This window comes from Aquarana catesbeiana, linkage group LG08 (assembly GCF_042186555.1).
Source record: "Aquarana catesbeiana isolate 2022-GZ linkage group LG08, ASM4218655v1, whole genome shotgun sequence".
NCBI classification, from domain to species: Eukaryota; Metazoa; Chordata; class Amphibia; order Anura; family Ranidae; genus Aquarana; species Aquarana catesbeiana.
Genome location: NC_133331.1, coordinates 43,608,164 through 43,631,382, shown reverse-complemented (window position 1 = coordinate 43,631,382; position 23,219 = coordinate 43,608,164). Strand labels below are relative to the sequence as shown.

General features: G+C 44.2%; 1 protein-coding gene across 2 annotated transcripts in view; it reads right to left on the bottom strand.

Annotated features, from left to right (window-relative positions):
* Window positions 1–23,219, bottom strand: part of UROS (uroporphyrinogen III synthase) — a 79,742-nt gene that overhangs the window by 44,714 nt on the left and 11,809 nt on the right. For both annotated transcript variants that reach the window (XM_073595752.1, XM_073595753.1), the window contains exons 3-4: window positions 21,460–21,543; window positions 15,921–16,017 (exon numbers count right to left, since the gene is read on the bottom strand). In XM_073595752.1, the coding sequence (XP_073451853.1) occupies window positions 15,921–16,017; window positions 21,460–21,543 (181 nt within the window). The remainder of the gene's footprint in view (window positions 1–15,920; window positions 16,018–21,459; window positions 21,544–23,219) is intronic.

The window sequence follows — 23,219 nt, the reverse complement described above, 5'->3', positions numbered from 1 at the left end:
TTCCGACCGTGTGTAGGCTCCATCACACATTTTCCATCGGATTTTCCGACACACAAAGTTTGAGAGCAGGATATAAAATTTTCCGACAACAAAATCCGTTGTCGGAATTTCCGATCGTGTGTACACAAATCCGACGGACAAAGTGCCACGCATGCTCAGAATAAATAAAGAGATGAAAGCTATTGGCCACTGCCCCGTTTATAGTCCCGACGTACGTGTTTTACGTCACCGCGTTCAGAACGATCGGATTTTCCGACAACTTTGTGTGACTGTGTGTATGCAAGACAAGTTTGAGCCAACATCCGTTGGAAAAAATCCTAGGATTTTGTTGTCGGAATGTCCGATCAATGTCCGACCGTGTGTACGGGGCATTAGAAGAGATTGTCATTGGTCAGGGCGGTCCCGTTGCTGCACTGACCAAAGAAAGATAACATTTCCTGACTGTTACACCAGTTGGCATAACTGCTTGGAAATGGGCATCACAGCAAGCAAGTGCAGCAGGGACTAGAGGCTCAGTGGTAAATGGTTTATCTCAACACTCTAACTGCTGCATCTGCAGGACAGCATGTTCTGTTGAAAGAGATCAGACTTACTGGCCAGATCACCAGGTTGAAATAAATGAAAGAAAGCCTAAAAAAGAAAACTAATGCATCACAAGAATTGGTAAGCTGCAGTATATTAAATGTTTGCTTTTGGGTTTAATAGCACCTTAAAGCTCTATTCTAACTTTTGCTTAAAGTGACCGGTCACTCCAGGGTCACTTTTAAACAGTACCAAAAACTGTAAAAGAACAGTGTGTTTACTTACCTTTCCGGGGGCCCGTGCTTTTAAAATTCACCCCTTTGCTCCAGGAAGGGTGTACATGACAGCTCCATGATAGCCAGAGGAAGTGGAATTAATGACATTGGCCATCATTAGTTCATAAAACTGAGGATATCTAGTGGGCATAAAAAGTCTTGTGGACGACAGCTCCAGATTGAATATGAGTATTGCAGCAAAAGCAGATTCATTCTGTCTTTTAATGGACTTATTTTTTTTTTCCCATGTTTAATATAAATCATTGTTTAAACAATTAAAAAAAGAAAAAAGTGGAACTTTGCCCAAAAGTGAAAATTTCTGCTCTCCCCTCCCCCTCTCCACTTTCACATTTGGCACTATACTTTTTTAGAGGGGGGAGGGGGGGAGCAGGTACCTGGTTTTGACAGGTACCCAGTCCTCCACTTCTGGTCAGATCTCTGCAGCAATCCAAGCGGAAGTTAGGCCTTCCCCCTCCTTTCCTTGCAGCCTTCTGGGACACGTCACAGGGGGACATTCAAAATTACTTGACTAATGCAGAAATCTAAATATTCAGTTTTCAATTTTTATAATTGTGTAGGCTTGCTTATGTGGTATTTTATATGGTCCCTATTTTGATTTGCTTAGGTTGTATTATTTGCATTTTGGCATACAGGTTCACTTTAAGTAGCCCCCCAATATACTTTTTATTTAAAGAAAATTGGATGTAAATTACCCCGCTAGTCCAGTCTAAATAATATACAGTGGGGCAAAAAAGTATTTAGTCAGCCACCAATTGTGTAAGTTCTCCCACTTAAAAAGATGAGAGAGGCCTGTAAATGTCATCATAGGTATACCTCAACTATGAGAGACAAAATGTGGAAACAAATCCAGACAATCACATTGATTTTTTAAAGAATTTATTTGCAAATTATAGTGGAAAATAAGTATTTGGTCACCTACAAACAAGCAAGATTTCTGTCTCTCACAGACCTGTATCTTCTTCTATAAGAGGCTCCTCTGTCCTCCACTCATTACCTGTATTAATGGCACCTGTTTGAACTTGTTATCAGTATAAAAGACACCTGTCCACAACCTCAAACAGTCACACTCCAAACACCACTATGGTGAAGACCAAAGAGCTGTCGAAGGACACCAGAAACAAAATTGTAGACCTGCACCAGCCTGGGAAGACTGAATCTGCAATAGGCAAGCAGCTTGGTGTGAAGAAATCAACTGTGGGAGCAATAATTAGAAAATGGAAGACATACAAGACCACTGATAATCTCCCTCGATCTGACCCCGTGGGGTCAAAATGATCACAAGAACGGTGAGCAAAAATCCCAGAACCACACGGGGGGACCTAGTGAATGACCTGCAGAGAGCTGGGACCAACGTGACAAAGGCTACCATCAGTAACACACTACACTGCCAGGAACTCAGATCCTGCAGTGCCAGACGTGTCCCCCTGCTTAAGCCAGTACATGTCCAGGCCCATCTGAGGTTTGCTAGAGAGCATTTGGATGATCCAGAAGAGGATTGGGAGAATGTCATATGGTCAGATGAAACCAAAGTAGAACTGTTTGGTAGAAACACAACTCATCGTGTTTGGAGGAGAGAGAATGCTGAGTTGCAACCAAAGAACACCATACCTACTGTGAAGCATGGAGGTGGCAACATCATGCTTTGGGGCTGTTTCTCTGCAAAGGGAACAGGAAAATTGATCCATGTACATGAAAGAATGATTGGGGCCATGTATCATGAGATTTTGAGTGCAAACCTCCTCCCATCAGCAAGGGCATTGAAGATGAAACGTGGCTGGGTCTTTCAGCATGACAATGATCCCAAACACACCGCCCGGGCAATGAAGGAGTGGCTTTGTAAGAAGCATTTCAAGGTCCTGGAGTGGCCTAGCCAGTCTCCAGATCTCAACCCCATAGAAAACCTTTGGGGGGGGAGTTGAAAGTCCGTGTTGCCCAGCGACAGCCCCAAAACATCACTGCTCTAGAGGAGATCTGCATGGAGGAATGGGCCAACATACCAGCAACAGTGTGTGACAACTTTGTGAAGACTTACAGAAAACGTTAGACCTCTGTCATTGCCAACAAAGGATATATAACAAAGTATTGAGATGAACTTTTGATATTGACCAAATACTTATTTTGCACCATAATTTGCAAATAAATTCTTTAAAAAATCAGACAATGTGATTGTCTAGATTTGTTTCCACATTTTGTCTCTCATAGTTGAGGTATACCTATGATGACATTTACAGGCCTCTCATCTTTTTAAGTGGGAGAACTTGCACAATTGGTGGCTGACTAAATACTTTTTTGCCCTACTGTATACCCACCTTCCAGTAATATACATGATACAGATAATACTGCGCTTGTTTGTCAATTAATACAAACTGTAGCGCTCAGTTTTTTGGCACCAACACAAGCAGGAGCTTGAACAGGAAGTGGAACCCCTGGGGCTATATGGAGACAAAAACTCTTCCCAGTGATGTATACTGATGAAAGTATTTTTTTGTTTGTTTTTTTATTCCTCAAAGAGTCGCGGAGCTCGGCCAGCTGAGACTAGATGCCAGAACAGATAATAATGAATTATCATGCCCAGTTAGATCAAGGGTCTTTTAGCGGTGGTGACTGAAAGTGAGAAGAAAGCCCACAATTCAGAGAGAGGTTTTCACACCAATTCACTTCACAGTGTGGGCTAATTGTCTGCTGAAAACACCGCCTGTGCCTACAAACAGTTGGCAAAACACCACTTATGTGAACAGACATCAGCCAAGGAAGCATGGGATGGTTCAAGGATAAAATACGATATTACATATTGATATGCATCTTGAATTCTCCAGAATTCACAGGTAGGCATCAAATATCAGTAACAAAGAGATGGCCCCTGCCCCCACCTATAACTGCCCTTCACAGCAAGGAGCACATGGAAGGGCAAACGCACGAAAGACAAAACCAGAGAACATTCCCAGCTCAACTCACCAACCAGTCTGCTGACCAACCGAATTAACCTGTCCAACAGTCTGCGTTAAAAACATGGGTTTAGTTAGCACGCATTTGCAAACGCATGTGTAAGCTGCAAGGTCTCTTCATGGCACCCTGTGTATTGCTTGCAGTCCGAACACTACTGAATTTATGAGTGTCTGTGCCTTTAAGGAGGATCAGGCTACCTCCAGGCCCACCTGCCCCTCATCTATCTATTAGAATGCATGTGCTCCCACTGTGGAGACACTCAAAAATTCACTAGTGTTAGGACTGCAAGCAATACACAGGGTGCCGTGAAGAGGCCTTGCAGCTTACGCATGCATTTGCAAATGCGTGCTAACTAAACCCATGTTTTTAACGCAGACTGTTGGACAGGTTAATTCGGTTGGTCAGCAGACTGGTTGGTGAGTTGAGCTGGGAATGTTCGCTGCTTTTGTCTTTCAAGCACCAAATATCTCCTCCGCAGGGGTAGGGAGATATCGGACTGTCCTCACACAAGTCTACGAGGGCCCTCTGTGATCCATGGCAGATGTAGGCAGTGGTGCATCCATAGAATTTTTCATCCTTCACCCTTCTCTATAGCAGATGAAGCAATGACCTAACTTGCAGTGAGAAACTCCAACAAGAGGCAAGATAACAAGAACCCCTGTCTGGCTCATACAATCAATATCACCTTTTAGTACACCAAAAAAATAATAGATCACATATGTCAAACACAAGGCATGTGGGCTGAATCTGGCCTGCAAGGCCTTATGTGGCCCTCGCACCCAGTTTAGCAGCCTGAACTCCATTCCGCCACCTCTGGCTCTCACCCTCTGCTCTCACTCCCTGCTGTCACTTGTAAACACAGAAGCTTTCTGTGTTTACAAGGGACAGCTTTCTTCTCAGAACAAACAGATCCCTACACACACTCATGGTGGGGACAGATCTCCAGAACTGGAGAGAGAACAATCATAGCCACCAACACCGTGAGGTACAAGAGCCGATAGCTTTTGGAGGGAAAAGGTGTTGGGGTTGAACACTGCACATAGCGCACTCCTGCACCCTACACACAGCATACCCTTGAACTCTGCCCTCTGTACGCAACGTAATCATGAACCCTGCACTCTATACATAATACATCCCAAAACCCTACACTGTGTACATGGCACACCAAAAACTAAAATGAGGATCCCTCAAGGTACAAATCCCTGCTAGTGCTATCTATTAGTGCAAATATGTGTGAATAGCCCCCATATGTACAATAGGGAAAAAGAAAGGAGGGGAAAGGAGTGGATTGGGAGCTCTCGGTAACACATAATCAAAAACTAGTAATAACCCTGTATGGGCTCAACCAACTCCAATAAGGTAAAAAAGGGGAGAAGAAATAGAAATAATCACAGCCCACTGTAGGATAGCTGAATGTAAATTTATTGTATAAAAAACACATATATGGAATAGCCGATGGATTAAAACTAAGTCATTCAAAACGTGTCAGTGATTTTATATTGAAAAAAGCTCAATGTCCACCATTCATGCCCTCATCCAGTGACAGTAAACTGCTGAAGCAAAGGGGTATAAATACACAATGAAACTCAATCCTAAACAGCGACAATGTGATAAGAAATGAAAATTGCATGCATGTGGATTGGAAATAATGCTAGGTCGGCTCCCAGCATGAGATATGTCCTGGGATGGTATACGAAGCAAGAAAGTACATTTACAATATGTGTATGGCATGGAACACCACTGTTGACCCATTGTGCTCTCTCACTACCTCTGCATCTCCCATTTGTTGGATACACCAAGGAACCAATACCCATCAAAGTTTGCAAGTGTTGGGAGCCGACCTAGCATTATTTCCAATCCAAATGCATGCAATTTTCATTTCTTATGACATTTTTGCTGCTTAGGATTGAAATTCGTTTTGTATTCATACCCCTTTGCTTCAGTAATTTTCTGTCACTGGATGAGGGCATGAATGGTGGACATTGAGCTTTTTTCAATACAAAATGACTGACATGTTTTGAACGACTTAGTTTTAATCCATTGGCTATGCCATATATGTGTTTTTCCTTGTCAAAAGAAGTTTATTGAGTATACAATGTTATAAAGATACATAAAGTAAGTTTACAAGGATCTATAAAGTAAGCTCATTGTTTTACAGTAGGGTTTATATAGGTAAATATCATGAAATTTCAAATATTAAACATTGGGTTCACGTAAACCTAAATTAAAGATATATATCATTTCCTTAGATACTTTTGTAGGTATTTAAATGATTTATACCTACTATACATATTGTTTACAAGTAGAGTGTATATAGGTCAAATAAATTCTGATAATGAGCTTTAATCGTAAGGTGGAGAAAAGGAAAGAGAAAGAAGAAAATGGGTTGAAAGGTAGAGGTATGGTCCACAAGGTTGTCCCGCTCGTCAGTTTATTATTCTTTTTAGTTCTCTTTGAAGCCTTAGAATGGGTGTCTCTGTAAGTCATTTAATCTGTTCATATATGTGTTTTTTATATAATACATTTAGATTCAGCCATCGTACAGTGGGCTGTGTTTCTCTTTCTTTTTCTTCTCCCCTTTTTTACCTTATTGGAGTTGGTTGAGCCCATACAGGGTTTTTATTACACTCCTGAACTCTGCACTCTGTGCATAGGGCACCCCTGGAACTGCACTCTCTATATAGCATACCCTGAACTCTGCACTTTGTACATAGCGCACCCCAGATACAACTGGCCCTTTGAGGACAGATATCTTCCTTTTCTTCACTTATCTTGCGCATACATATGGATTCCACAAAATTTAAGATGAATATCAGTATGTAATATAATTTCTATCGTTGGACCATACCTTGCTTCCTTGGCTGATGTCTGTTAACATAAGTGGAGTATTGGATTAATAGGAGCACCTTGCCAAGTGTTTGTAGACACAGGCTGTGTTTGCAGCAGACAATCATCCCACACGGTGAAATGAGTCAGTGTGAAAACAGTTCTCTGTGAATTGTTGGCTTTCCTCTCACTTTCAATCACTAGATGTAAAGACCCTTGATCTAACTAGGCATAAACATTCATGGTTAAGGACATCCAGCACTGTACTAGCATTCAGTCCCAGCTAGGCAAGCTATGTGACTGGTGACTTAGTGGGTACTACTGTGTTTTGCTATTCAGAGATTCTGATTTCTATTCCCACCAGGGACATTATAGAAACATAGAAGAGTGATGGCAGAAAAAGGCCATCAAGTCTGTCCCATTTATAAAAAATGTATATGGTATATGTTTTTGTTTTTGCCTGGGTATAGATCTATGTTTGTCCCAAGCATGTTTAAATCCATTTAGTGTTGACTGACTTACTACCTCTGTTGGAACTACTCTTTTGGTAGAATAATACTTTACCCGCTAACTTGAGATTATGTCTCCGAGTTCTTGATCAGGACCTCCTTCCTCCTGCTGCTGACCCCTTTAGTTTCACAGCCTATAATCCTATTCCCTTTTCCCACTGCTTGGCCACACTGTTTGCTCATTATGCAATCATCTGAGATAAGTACCCCCAAATCTTTTTCTTCTGTAGTGCTGGATAACACTGTATTTCAAATACTGTACTCATTCAAGGGGATTCTTTTTCCACAGTCACTTCAAGCGCGAATAGGTCTTCCAAGGTGAGGAGTAACAGATGTCAGATAAAATGGTGGTGTAAAAGGTATATATGGTATCCCAAAACTAGGTGGATGCTGCCTTCCTCAGATGGGGTAATCCGAAAGCAACTACAAGAAAAACAGAAACGGAAGGCGCACACACCTAGTGCACTATCAGAGATAATTTAATAATAAGAAATTTTTGTATAAAAGTGGGTACTCACAAAATGCAACTGACCATAAACACAGTGCATGGACATGCACAGAACACGGGGTACAGCTAACACGTTTCGGGGGCGCACCCCCTTTCTCAGAGTTAGGCCAGCTCTGAGGAAGGGGGTGTGCCCCCGAAACACATTAGCTGTACCCCGTGTTCTGTGCATGTCAATGCATTGTGTTTATGGCCCTTTGTCAGTTGCATTTTGTGAGTATCCACTTTCATACAAGAATGTCTTATTATTAAATTATCTCTGGTAATGCACTAGGTGTGTGCGCCTTACGTTTCTGTTTTTCGTAGATTCTTTTTCCGTAGGTGCATTATCTTAGAAACACTGAACTGCAGTCTCCACTGCTTTGCCCAATCTTTCAGCAATGCCAAATCATGTTCCATGTTAGACACCTCCAGGGATATCAGCCCTATTACACATATTTGTGTCCTCAGCAAAACATACCTTGCCCAATAAACCTTAAGTTATATGACTTGCATAGAGATTAAATACAACAGGACCCAGTACAGTGCCTTGCAGTAGACCACTAGTGACTGGTCTCTGTTCTGAATGAACCCCATAATCTGCATGAAAGTTTATTCTTACAGATTGTATGTGCCAGAACCAAGTGTAAAATTATTCACTTTAAGGTCATTACAAGAGACAAGGGAGCAAAGTTATTCCCCCAGTAGAGAAAATTAGACCAGGTTGTGTGTTTTTTTTTTTTTTTTTGCCTTCCTCTGGATCTGGAACTCCAAGTATGGGGATCTGTATATGTTATATATTTATTTGCTCACTGTTTCCTCTATCAGTTGAGCTAGATGGACTTCTGTCTTTTTCAACCCATTTAAAGAGTGTTTATAACTCTAAAAAAAAAAAAAAAAAAGAAGGATCCTGTTCCTTTAAAGGATGTTATACAGCACAGTTCTTGTGCTGTGTAATTTGGCCCTTTCCATAACCTGAAATACCTGGCTGATCCTGCCTGGTTCTGCCCCCCCCTCCTGTAAACTGACCACATTTATCATGGCTGATGAGCCCTGACACCGTGGTCAGTTTACGTGCCTCCGTAATCCGCTGACTCTCCTCTGTCCCCCCCCTCCCCCCCGCCTGTCAGCTAGCGTCAGTGCCCTCCCCCCCCCCCCCCCCATCCCCTCCTGCTGCAAAAATTGCTGTGGAAAGTACATACAATTCCCTCTGTTAGAAAACATTCTAGGCTCCAGTGTATGTTATTTGTAAACAATATGCAGATTTGTACCTTATTTCATAGCGTCGCTCAGCGCTCACGTGACTGGCCGCTGCTCTCCTGACGTCAGCGGGGATTCTTAGCCCCTCCCGCTGTAGCTGTTAGATCGGGAGAGCTAGCAGTCATAGTGCCACTATGAAATAGGGTACAAATCGGCATATTTTTTACAAAGAACATACACTGGACCATAGAACGTTTTTTAACAGAGGGGATTGTATGTGCTTCACAACCACTTTAACTATGTAAGATCTTGAACCTAATTTACTGGCTGCATACTTATTCTGAATCAGTTATTCAGAACACGGATTATTTTAGATTTATAAAGTGGAGCTCCATCCAAGAGGGGAAGCTCTCCCCCCCTCCACTGCCACATTTGGCAAATTATTTTTTTGGGGGGGGTACCTGGTTTTGACAGGTACCCTCTCCCACTTCTAGGTAAGATCGCTGCGACGATCTCCGAGTATTTCCGGCCCCTCCTCCTTCCCCCAGCTGCCTTTTGGGACACACACAGGTCACAGAAGACAGCGGGACCATTCAGAAAGCACAGCACGACTCGCGCATGCGCAGTAGGAAACCGGCAGTGAAGCCTGAAGACTTCATTGCCAGTTTCCCTTAGTAAAGATGCTGGCGCCTGCACCCGAAGCCAATTGAAGAATCGGCTCGGGGTGCCGACATCACTGGATCCCTGGACAGGTAAGTGTCCTTATATTATAGCTGCTGACTTTTAATTTTTTCTTGTCTAGACTGGGGCTCCTCTTTGAGGGCAAAACAATCAGTAGCTCCATCCTGTCAGGATAGAAAAAACCAAGTTAGACTTACCGGTAACTTGTTTTCCAGAAGTCTTTCAGGACAGCACCTGAGAGATAGCGACTCCACCCACCGGAAACAGGAAACACCTTCTTCCTCCAAACTTTAAAGGGAGGCTCCTCCCTACCATACCTCAGTTGTAGTAGAGAAGATCTCCGGCCACGGCTGGAACACATAAACACATACGTTAGTCACAGCATAGTATATACACAATACAATAGGGCGGGATGTTGCTGTCCTGAAAGACTTCTGGAAAACAAGTTACCGTTAAGTCTAACTTGGTTTTTCCCAAGGCGTCTTTCAGGACAGCACCTGAGAGGATAACAGAGACTTACCCCCTTAGGGCGGGACAACAGCTTGCAGGACCTTTCTGCCAAACGCCTGATCATTAGCAGATGTGAGGTCCAGCCTGTAATGTTTCACGAATGTGTGAAAACTCGACCAAGTTGCCGCCTTGCAGATTTGTTCAGGGGTGGCACCAGCTCTCTCTGCCCAAGTGGCCGCTAATGCTCTTGTTGAGTGTGCAGAAATTCCTGCTGGAGGAGACACACCTGCATGCGAATAAGCCTCTGAAATGGCTAGCTTCAGCCACCTTGCTAAAGAGATTTTAGAAGCCTGGCAACCTTTCCTGTTGCCTGAAAATAGCACAAACAGAGAATCTGAACGTCTAAAGAGCTTTGTCCTTTCCAAGTAACATAACAAAACTCTTCTAACATCCAACATGTGAAAATAAGTCTCCTTCTCCCCTACTGGGTTGGGGCAGAAGGTCAGAAGTACAATGTCCTGAACACAATTTTGTACTGAAGCTACCTTTGGTATGAATTTCTGATCTGTTCTAAGTATAACCCTATCTGGGAAGATAGATAAATAGGGTTCCTTAACTGATAAAGCATTAAGCTCACTGATCCTGCGTGCAGAGACCATGGCAATCAGAAACACAGACTTAAAAGTGAGATATCTGAGTGGCGCTTCTTCCAAAGGTTCAAAGGGACTCCTTGTTAGAGCCTGGAGGACTATCGACAGATCCCATTTGGGAAACAACTTAAGTGATGCTGGTCTGGATCTCGTAAGGGATCTGAAAAATCTGGTTACCAACGGATCTGAGGCCACAGATCTTTCTAGGAACACTGCTAGCGCAGCCACCTGTACCTTCAGGGTACTAACTGCTAGTCCCTTGTCAGCACCAACCTGTAAAAATTCCAGAATGGTAACAAGACTCCCTGGGTCCTGGTCAGATGAATTACACCATGTATTGTAAACCTTCCAGACCTTGGAATAGATATTTCTAGTCACCCTTTTCCTACTGGATAATAGCGTTGAGATTAACCTGTTGGAAAAACCTTTGCTCCTTAAGAGCTGCTCTTCAGATACCAGGCTGTGAGCGCCAAAGTGGCTACCTCTGGGTGATTTACTGGTCCCTGAAATAGTAAATCGTGCCTGAGGGGCAGATGCCAATAAGGCCTGACCGCCATTTTCAGAACGGTTGAAAACCAAGCCCTTCTTGGCCAAAAAGGCGTGATTAGGACAACCGGTACCGTTTCCCTTTGAATTTTCTTAATACTAAGGGAATTAACTGGAATGGGGGGAAAGCGTAGCAGAGATGGAATCTCCATGGATACGCCAAGGCATCTGTTCCTAGTGACCCGTCGTGATTGCTTAGGGAAAAAAATTGCGGAAAAAAGGCATTCTCCTTTGAGGCGAACAGGTCCACCTCTGGCAGCCCCCACTTCTCGACAATCATGGCGAAAACCTCTGGGTTCAGCGACCATTCTGCTTCCCGAATGGGGTTTCTGCTCAGGAAATCCGCTACCCCGTTCAGGGATCCCTTTAGATGGACTGCTGATAAAGACAGCAAGTGTCCTTCTGCCCAACGGAGAATGCTCATGGCTAGTACTTGCAGCGATTTGCTCCTTGTACCTCCCTGCCTGTTTATGTAAGCCACGGCTGTGGCATTGTCTGTTAGTATTTGAACATGCTGGGCCCGAAGCCCCTGAGCAAATGACTTCAGAGCCAAGTCGATCGCCTTGAGCTCTCTCCAGTTTGAGGACTTGGTCGCCTCTTTCCTGGACCAGTTTCCCTGAGTGAAACCCTTTTCTAGGTGGGCTCCCCAACCCCAGGAACTGGCATCGGTTGTCAGCCTTTTTTCGATTGGAAAGGCCCAGACTAACCCCTCCGATAGGATATCCTGCCTTTTCCACCACCATAGTGACCTCTTCACTTGGGTTGGAACTCTTACCTCTGAGTCTAGGGATTCCAAATTGTGATCCCAGGATCTCAGAAGAAAAGCCTGCAGATGTCTGAAGTGTAGTCTTGCCCACTGAACAGCTGGCATTGACGAAGTCAGAACACCCAGGGCTGACATGACCAATCTTACTGTCAGCTGCTGGTTGGTCTGCAAAAAAGACACTGTATCCTGGATTTTCCCTTTCTTCTCTGAAGGAAGAAAAATTTTTTGGCTTACCGAATTTATTATATACCCTAGAAACCGAATCTCCTGAGATGGTTCCAGGGAAGATTTTTGGAGATTTAGGATCCAACCTAGAGACTCCATATGGCTGCATGCTCTGCTTAAATTGCTCCTCAGTTCCTCTTTTGAGGGGGCGAAAAACAGCAGATCGTCTAAGTAAGGAATTACTGCGATTCCCTGAAGACGCAGCGGAGCTAGGGCCTCTGCCATTACTTTGGTAAAAATTCGGGGTGCGGATGATAGCCCGAAGGGTAGGGCTCTGAATTGCAGATGCTGAATTCTGCCCTCCAACCTTACCGCCAACCTGAGAAACCTCTGGGACTGGGATGAGATTGGAATATGCAGGTATGCATCCTTTAGATCCACTGACGCCATGAAACAACCTGGAGTCAGAAGATTTCTGGCGGTGAAAATTGAGTCCATCTTGAACCTTCTGTATTTGATGGCTCTGTTTAGTGGCTTTAAATTTAGAATTAAACGAAATCTTCCTGTTGGTTTTTTTACCAGGAAGACATGTGAATAGAAGCCCTCGTGCCATTCCTCTGGTGGCACTGGGATTACTACACCCTGTTGCATCAGTTCCTCCAGAGAGGATTTCATGGCCAGGGCCCTTATTGAATCTCGAGGAGCATTTGTTACCAGAAACCTTCTTGGGGGGCTTCTGGAAAACTCGAGAGTATAACCCTGCGAGAGAGTGGTCAGAATAAACTGATTTGTAGTTATCACTGACCACTGCGGAAGAAACTCGTAATCTTCCGCCGACCCACAGAGATGAGTCATTGTGAGTTTTCGGCCTGTGAAGGAGGACGGAAGAGAATTCCGCCTTTGCCCTTCGCCTTTTGCGCGGACCAATTTTTTCTCCTGCCCTGAAACTTATTTTCCTGCTGTTGCTGTTGAGTTTTTTGAGGTCGAAAAAGACGTTTTGGGGTCTGCTTTTTCTTTTTGACCGGAAAGGACTTCTTCTTCTTATCGGCAGTTCTGTCTAGGATATTATCTAGATCAGGGCCAAAAAGAAGGTCACCTGAAAAGGGAATACCACAAAGTTTACTCTTTGAAGCTGTATCACCTGGCCAGGTTTTTAGCCATAAAGCTCTTCTCGCAGCATTTGCTAAAGCTGCAGACCTAGCTGACATTTTGATAGCTTCAGCCGAAGCATCAGCAATATAAGCAACCGCAGAAATCAGGGTAGGAAAGGAATCTAAGATCTCCTGCTTGGGGGAATCTGCCACTATATGAGATCTAAGTTTGTTCACCCAGTATTCCAGATTCCTGGCTACACAGGTTGTGGCCATTGCTGGTTTTAAATTGCTCATGATTGATTGCCATGATCTCTTGAGCAAAAGATCCATGCGTTTGTCCATTGGATCCCTTAGAACACCCATGTCTTCAAAAGACAGGTCTGTGGATCTTGAGACCTGTGAAAAGGCCGCATCCAACCTGGGCACCTTATTCCACACCGCAGAAGGGTCCTCCTCAAAAGGGAAGCGCCTTTTGTGGGCTCTGGAAAAAAAGGGCTTTTTCTCTGGATCTTGCCATTCTTTAGTAATGGCATCAGAAATGACCGAATGAACCGGAAATGTTCGCCCCTTAGGTTCATTTAACCCTGCATACATGCGGTCATGAAGAGATAACTCCTTCTTTTCCTCACTTAAGCCAAGTGTAACATGGATAGCCTTAAGGAGTCCGTCTACCTCCTTTAGGGAAAGCTTAAATTTGGAAGGAGCCACCTCCGCTTCCTCACCCTCCTCCTCCGAATCTTTAACGGAAGGAGTAGGGGACTGCTCTTCCCTGATAGAGGGGCCTTCAGGTAAAGCTTCTACCATGGGGGAAGAAATAGAACCCTGGGAAGCCTCAGAAGTGGATGGCTGACTAGCAGCTGGATTAACTAAAGAGTCACGAAAAGTCTGAATCGTGGCGTATAGTTCCTTCTTTACAGAGGCAACCAGATCATCTCAAACCGAAGCTGATTCCTCCTTAACTAAAGAAGTGATGCATGTACTGCATAAGACTTTTTTCCAATTTTCTCCCATTTTGGCCCTGCAAGAAGGACATCTCTTTTTTGGGTCAAAGCTTTTAGCCTGTGAGAGAAAAAACAAAAAAGGGAAAAAAACCAGGGGACCTTTTAGTGAGACCCGGTCTCAGCTACACAAGAATTACCCACAGGTGCACTAAGAAGAAACCAGTCAGCCTCTAGTGCCCAGACAGGCCCCTTGCCACTAGGGGGTAAGAAAAAAGAAAATAGACCAAACCCAGGAAAAGGAAGAAAGGCAGACTTAAACTGCTGCTCCTACCTGAGCTTTACTGGTGCCTGTGCCTGTCCCCACCGCTGCAGACGCTGAGTCCTCCATCTCTGGTATGCAGCTCCTCACTTGTGGCTTCATATGCCGCTTCCGGACTCCCATAGTGCATCTGCACCGGACCGGAAGCGGAAGTAGGCGCCAGTTCCTGTCCTCCCTCCTCCCCCCTTGCATCCACGCCGGAAATGACGCTTCCGCTGACCCAGTGACCTGCCTTGTCACTTCCGCCGCGCCTGCCGGCCAAAAAACATGGCGGCGGCGCACGCACACCGCCGCTCCTACGACCACGCGGATCACCGGGTCTACGGCTCTCACCGAGCACCAGGAGGGGAAGAGGAGCCCGATTGCTACCGCTGCAAAGGCTTGGGTAGGCCGGGAGGACAGCAGGTCTCCTAAAGGAGGAAAAAAAGATGTTCCCTCCGGGCCGGAGGAAACACAAAAACTGAGGTATGGTAGGGAGGCGCCTCCCTTTAAAGTTTGGAGGAAGAAGGTGTTTCCTGTTTCCGGTGGGTGGAGTCGCTATCTCTCAGGTGCTGTCCTGAAAGACGCCTTGGGAAAAAAGGGTTTTTTTTTTTTTTACAGGTGCAATTTCCAAGGCTGTAATATCAACCTTGCAGTAAAAGTTCAAAATATATGTTGAATGATGTGTTAAAGTGATATAAAAGCAAAATCCTTATTTTTAAAAAAATAATCTAAACCAGTGGCGGCTGGTGTTTTTTTTTTTGGGGGGGGGAGGCAAACAACCAACGGGCGACAGGTGGGTGTATACTCCTCCTCTGCATCACAGCTGCTTCCGCCATCCATCCTCCTAGCTGTCCAATAGGATTGCCTGTCCTTTCAGCCAATCGGGCCAGAAGGAGGATCAGTGTGAGAATAGCGAATATTCATTAAATGTGCGCCCCGAGCCCACCCTTTTTGGAAGCCTATTAGAGCCTCTGGCTCTGATCACGTGCTTCAAACACCCCCCCCCATTGGAAACCATGCATCCAGCGCTCTGCATGTAGATGAGGGGGGGGGGGGAATGGCGCCCGTACACCTCCAATGGATGGACCACCACTATTCTATACACAAACACTACATAATGAACCTGTAATCTATTTTTTATGCAATGAAAGTTTCATACTGTTTTTCAACCTCCATGTAATGTCCTCCTTGAGCTCCTGAACCACCCCCCCCATTCTGTTTGTTTGCAACGAGCAGTGTATGCTAGTTGTGGTCATGCGCACCACTCTATGCACACTACATTCAATAGTCCATTTTAGGAATGAGCAAAAGAAGGTGGCAACATTCCTACATACAACTGAGAATGAACAAAGCCACCCTCTATCAGGAAGCTGGGGAATTTGGAGAATTGGAGGAGACAGAGCAATAGAAGGGACTTTTATGTTACGAATACATACTTGAATATATTTATTTTTTATTTTTAAACCAGAGTTTAATGTCATTTTAACTCCATATTGTTAATAGCCATTATCAGCGAATAGTTCCATGTCCTTGGTAAACTCACCTTCTTTGTTAGTGGATGTCTGTAGGCATATTGCCACAGCTTCTACTGCCCGGGGGCTTGTGAATATGAGACCCTCATACTTTTCTGGGTGGGAGAGCTTGAAAAAAGAGAAGGTATACATATTGACAGAACACTCAGGAAATAGAATTAGGAAAAGTACAGATAAAGATTTCTCTAACAAGGAAAAAAAACTTTCTTTTTTTTTTTTTTTTTTTTCAGGAAAACTATTTTGTTACATTTTTCAAATTTATAAACCATTTATCATTTTTTCATTTAATTTTTAAATGATTTTTATGACATTTTTAACAATAGACATTTACAATGGTTCATTAAAGGATTTTTTTTTTGGCAAAGCATGTTGGGCTTTCTAATCATTTAAATTTTGATTGCAATATGACATCTCCATCTCTGCAAGGAGATAGTGAGGAGATGTGTCCCTCTCCAGTAAATCATTTAGTTGTCCATTATAAAGTCTCGTTCACACGGGGTGTACTAATGTGTATGCCTATGGAGGGCTGTGTTTACCCGCACAATGACGCACAGGTGTTCCACGCATCCTTGTGTAGGAAGTCCCATTGATGCCAATTGGGATGCTGTAGCTGCAATCTGACATCTGTGCGGGTGCACAGCCCTGAACGCACACTGTCTTCACTAAGTGTGCCCCCCCACACCTGCCAGATTGGGAGCAGCGTCTGTGTCTGTGCAGCCACAGCATCCCAACTGACATCAAAGGGACTGCCTGCATGGGGATCAGGGTCGGACTTTCCATTGGGCTTGACGGGGCTCAAGCCCATGGGCCCCGGCCAATAGGGGGCCCCACTGGCCCCGTCCGTTCTGAAAGCCGCCGAGAGCCGCCAGGGGCGGTCAAAAGCCGACGAGAGCCACCGAAAACCACCGAGAGCGGCCGAAAGCCGGCTCTGTATCTCGGCGGCGCCATTTTTAAACTGAAAGGCTGCAATGACAAGGCAGAAATGACACTGGAGCAAGGCTACACTGACACTGGGGCAAGGCTACACTGACACTGACAAGGCTACACTGACACCGACAAGGCTACACTGACACCGACAAGGCTACACTGACACCGACAAGGCTACACTGACACCGACAAGGCTACACTGACACCGACAAGGCTACACTGACACCGACAAGGCTATACTGACACCGACAAGGCTATACTGACACTGACAAGGCTATACTGACACTGACAAGGCTGCATTGACATTGACAAGGCTGCATTGACACTGGAAAGGCTGCATTGACACTGACAAGGCTGCATTGACACTGACAAGGCTGCAGATGGACACTGACAAGGCTGCAGATGGACACTGACAAGGCTGCAGATGGACACTGACAAGGCTGCAGATGGACACTGACAAGGCTGCAGATGGACACTGACAAGGCTGCAGATGGACACTGATAAGGCTGCATTGATGGGCATTTAAATGTACGTTTTTTTTCCTTAAACTTCCCTCCTAAACTTGGGGTGCGTGTTATACGCCGGCGCATGTTATATGCCGATAAATACGGTAATTATCATTTTATCCATTTTTATTGCTTTTATTAATCGTGGACCCAGGACGAATACCAGTACAGTATCCCCCACTTATATATTATCTACTTTTGTGAGTAGCCATTTGGCTGTTTTGTCTTGTCCAATTAAACAGAAGTTCTTTAATACTGCACTGAGTCTGGCGCACCTTGTCCTTTTCTATTTCTGTTTTATTGAGCTGTGCATATGTATAGAAGGTAGGGCCCGAAAATGACTCAAGCCCAGGGGCCCCACCACCCTAAGTCCTGCCCTGACGGGGATGCATGGAACACCTGTGTATCGCCATGCAGGCAGACGTGTCCCTTGATGGGTGTATCCATTAGTACGGACTGTGTGAAGGAGGCCTTAGCACAACTGATCTAGTGCTACTGGGTGTCAATCAATCCAGCACATTGAAGACATACTGTGAATGGAGGATATCATGACTGTGCCCCGAGTGGACATCACCATTGCTCCCTGTTCTTACAGTGTTATTATGCAGAAAGCAGTGCTGATGTTAAGTTATCTCATCCACACCACTTCATTTATCATTGAAGACTGTCCTGTGATGGAGAAAAGGCAAAAAGGAACAGGACCCTGTATATTATGTGGCTGACCTGGAGAGATCTGGAAAAGGTAAGTATAGATAAAAAAAAAAAAAAATAGAACAGTGTAAGAAAATTGGACGTCCTCTATCCTGAGGCTATTAGGCTCTATCTCTAGGGATTCAAACATAATCACAGTCATAAGAAGAAGAATAAGGGATCTAGGGACCCAGTATAAAAAAAAGTAACAAACAAAAAAGGAAAATGTATTAAAAATCTAATTTTTAATCATTCTCATTAAGCAAGACTCTGTGGCTTTAGGCAGTTCAAGCCATTTTAATGAGAACAAAATTAGATTTGACTACATTTGTTTTTTTTTTTTTTGTTACTTTTTTGTACCGGGTTCCTAGATCTCTTTTTCTTATATTGACTGTGATTTATAAAAAAATAATTAAAGACTTATTAAAAAAAAAAAAAAAAAAAAAAAGTAAGACTTTTACTTTAAAATTTTAAAATGACACTTCCACTTTGAAACTGCCCATAGACCGTATTATATAGGTTTGTATTCTGAGCAGCTTTCAAAGAGCGACCCAAAGTGGAAGGATTTGGTATTATTTCAGGAGCGCTAGGAAGGGGAATAGGGTAATGTCGTTTTAAGGAAAACTGGAAAGGTGAACACTAGATGGACTTTTTAGGCACCACAATACACACAGTCATCTAAAAGCAATAGTTTATTGATACAAAAATATAAAATTGACAAAGTGCAGATTAAAATTCCTATCATCATATGCTAGAGAAGCTACCACATAAGCATCACCACAACCACCCTAAGGCCAGCATAAGACTTGTGTAGATATGATCATCGATATCAGAAATGGGACTGGTGTAGGTTGATGTCAAGGGTAGAAGAGCTCCATGCTCTACATGTTTCGCGCTTACGCGCTTCTTCAGGACATTCAGGTAGGTACTATAGAAAATATTTGCATGCCCCGGATAGTCCTGCAGTAGTGAGAAGACGTAGTCCAGGGGATATGGCAACCACAGCAATGGTCAACAATGTAGTAAAATAGGGAATGGTTGGGGGTAAGGGGGATGGGAGAAGGGGGAGGGAAAAAAAGAGGTATGTACTGGAAGAGAGTATATAGATATCATATGGAGTCCATCAGGAGCCCTGGGTACTTATGAAGTAACCTCAACGCCAATCAATCTCACTATAACCTGCCGCCCACTCTGGCACACAATGAGAGCCAGTCCTAGTGTAGTGGACAGGTTCCTGTTGTCCGCTCTCCCAGGCAGCCCAGAAGAGTGTACAACAACAACCTGTCCACTACACTAGGACTGGTGTAGAGCATTGAGCTCTTCTACCCTTGACATCAACCTACACCAGGCCCATTTCTGATATCGATGATCGAATCTACAAAAGTTTTATGCTGAATTATAGTGTGGCTTTAGGATGGTTGTGGGGATGCTTATGTGGTAGCTTCTCTAGCATATGATGCTAGGAATTGTAATCTGCACTTTGTCAATTTTATATACCGTATTTATCGGCGTATGACACGCGAGGCGTATAACACGCACCCCAAGTTTAGGAGGGAATTTTAAGGAAAAAAACTTTTTAAGGAAAAAAACTTACATTTAAATGCCCATCAATGCAGCCTTATCAGTGTCAATTGCAGCCTTGTGCCATCTGCAGCCTTCCGTCATCTGCAGCCTTGCCCAGTGACACTGCAGCCTTGTAAGTGTCACTGCAGTTTTTTAAAAATGGCGCCGCCGAGAGACACAGAGCCGGTCCTGTGTCTCTCGGCTGCTTTCGGCTCCTCTCCTAGCCCTGTGGGCAGAGCCGAGGGACGCCGACATTCATACATAGCCGAGTGTACTCGGCTAGGTTCGGCTAGCTCCGCTCACAGTCACGCCCAGTCCCTGTGTTATGTCCATCTTAGGGTGGGACTGGGCGTGACTGTGAGCGGAGCTAGCCGAACCTAGCCGAGTACACTCGGCTATGTATGAATGTCGGCGGCACTCGCTCCTCCACTCACAGTCAGCGGGGGATCGGCGGGGATCGGCGTATAACATGCACCCGCAATTTTCCCCCCGATTTTAAGGGGAAAAAAGTGCGTGTTATACGCCGATAAATACGGTATATATTTTTTATCAATAAACTATTACTTTGAGATGACTGTGTATAATGTGGTGCCTAAAAAGTCCATCTAGAGTTCACCTTCCCAATTTACCTTCAATTTAGGATGTGGTGTCTGTTTTTCTTTGCATCCACGGTACCACCCTGGGGATGCCCCTCTTTCAAATTCAACTTAATGTAGTTTTTAGTTACTATACCTTAATGATAACATAAATAAGTTCTCATTATAAAGTAGATCATTTTACCTTTTGTACCACCACCCCCTCCCTTTAGAATGTAAGCTCTACCAGCCGGGCCCTCCTGTCCCTTCTGTATTAAACTGTACTGTAATTGTGCTGTCCCCCCCTCTACATTGTAAAGCGCTGCGTAACCTGTTGGCATGATATAAATTGTGTATAATAATAATAATAATAATAATTTTTCTTTCAACAGGAAAAACAATCAGTCTTCAAATTAGCTCAATGCAGGATGTCTACTAGACATGCTCAGGAGGAGACCTGGCCAAACAAAAAAATCTAATAAATGAACATGGACATGGCAGTTGGATAAGCGAGGACACAATAAGAAGTCATTTTTTGTTCAATGAAAATGTAGTGGGTGCACCCATCATTAAGGATGAGCTCCAGCGTGTTCGCACAGCCCACATGCAGAGCTCGCCAGGAAGTCGGTGCTGCGCTAATCACAGGTAGTGAGACATTGTCCCAATGCGCGGATGCAGAGATCGGGAAATGTCTCACTGCCTGTGATTAGCGCAGCGCAGTGCCAACTTCCTGGTGGGCTCTGCACGTGGGCTGTGCGGACACGCCCGAGCTCATCCTTACCCATCATAACAATGATATGGAAGTTTCATATAAAGTTAGAGCCAAATGGAATTCTTTATCAAATTTATTTTTTTTTTTTTGCTAATTTTACCAACCTTACTAAACACCCCGCTAACGATCAGGAGTAATTCCATCATTTTTGGATTGTGTGTTGGCCATGAATGTCAGGAAAAGTGGGAGCAGATTTTATTATTTGCTGAGACTCATCAAAGCCATCTAGGATTGGATTTTATAAAACAGAAACCAAAACAATATGTATCCCAAGTGGAGAACATGCTGTACAGCAAAACTGGACCAGAGTGACTATTTACTTTTCTGATCTTTCACACATGGTGACACTATGGCCTTTTATTCCACTTTATATGGAGACCTTTGTCAATGCATCTGCTGTTCCTTCGGTTGTACATCCCCCTACTAGTACACCGTAGCAGGCTTAATCCATCAGGAGGGATAGAGTGTCAGTAATAAACTAGATTAAGGTTGGTAATAGAATAAAGTAAGATTATACCTTGTCGAAGAGCTGCTCCAGTGACACAAATTTAAAGGATAACACAGGGATTAGTGTTGCTTGCAGTCCATGGGATGACAACTCCTAAGGAGGAAGATAAGCCACAGTAATGTATGCATATAAAGATTATAAGGAAAGAATCAAACTTAATTTGCTTTATGGCAATCTATGACCCGAGTGTGTAATTATTAGGGTGTACAGTGTATGCAGTGCTGACCCCGGTGCACTGATGACAATAGAAGAACTATTAGCAGGGCTGTACTGACTAGAACAGCGATTTAATAATTCACTTTCCAGCCACTCTGTTCATCTGCGAAAGAGAAAAGGCCCGGAGTATCTGCTCAGACCTTGTATGGGGTTCAGGAATCATTCCCTGCCCCCATGTTACAGTGCTGGTGACTGGTAGTCAGGAACCCAGTGCAAAATCATAAAAGGAAAGGGAGGAAGTGCTTCCCATTCCATTTCCTTTGCTCCAAGCACCTGAATTGAGTGGCGAGTGGGCGATGAAGGGAAGGTAAATATAAGTCTTGCACAGGGCCCACATACACTCTATTGTCAAAAGTATTGGGACGCCTGCCTTTACACACACATGAACTTTAATGGCATCTTAGGCGGTGCACAGCAGAGGGTCTGATGCGTTCCTGTTCAAGGTTTCAGGTCCGTATTAGGTCCGGATTTATGCCTGAATTCGGACCTGAAATGGAGCCGAAGACACACAGGACCCTTCTGTTGTGCGCTCTGCAGCCGCCCCAGAGATGTGTGAACCGACTCCAGTGAGCGTCAGTCACACTCTCCTGTCATGCGAATTGGATGCGGGGAAAACCGGGATTCAATTCACATCAGTGTGAACCCAGTCCGAGTCTTAGTCCGTAGGGTTCAATATTGAGTTGGCCCACCCTTTGCGGCTATAACAGCTTCAACTCTTCTGGGAAGGCTGTCCACAAGGTTTAGGAGTGTGTCCATGGGAATGTTTGACCATTCTTTCAGAAGCGCATTTGTGAGGTCAGGCGCTGAAGTTGGACAAGAAGGTCTGGCTCACAGTCTCCACTCTAATTCATCCCAAAGGTGTTCTATCGGGTTGAGGTCAGGACTCTGTGCAGGCCAGTCAAGTTTGTACACCCAAAACTCGTTTATCCATGTCTTTATGGACCTTGCTTTGTGCACTGGTCCAAATCATTTGGTGGAGGGGGGATTATGGTGTGGGGTTGTTTTTCAGGGGTTGGACTTGGCTTCTTAGTTCCAGTGAAGGGAACTTTTAAGGCGTCAGCATACCAAGACATTTTATGCTCCCAACTTTGTGGGAACAGTTTGGGGATGGCCCCTTCCTGTTTCAACATGACTGCTCACCAGTGCACAAAGCAAGGTCCATAAAGACATGGATGGGCGAGTTTGGGGTAAAGAAGCAAAACTCCAGCTCACACTTTATAATCAGTTACTGCAAAGTTTTTTTTTTCCACTTGGCATAAAGGTTTTGCATGAACTAATAAAAGCTGATCATTTTAATCACCCTTGTCAGTGTTAAATGGTCTGTCTCATCCTGATCCTAAACTGATACATTCTGCAGGAGATTTGAAAAACAACAAACTTGCCGGCTGAAAGAAAGCCCAAAAAAGGCAAGTAATGCAGTCATAAGGAATTAGTAAGATGCAATATAATAAATGTTTGCTTTTGGGTTTAATACTGCTTTAAGCTGGGGGATAAGTGATCCCATGGGGAGCGATAGCAAATATGGGTGATCATCAGTCATCAGATCAAATATA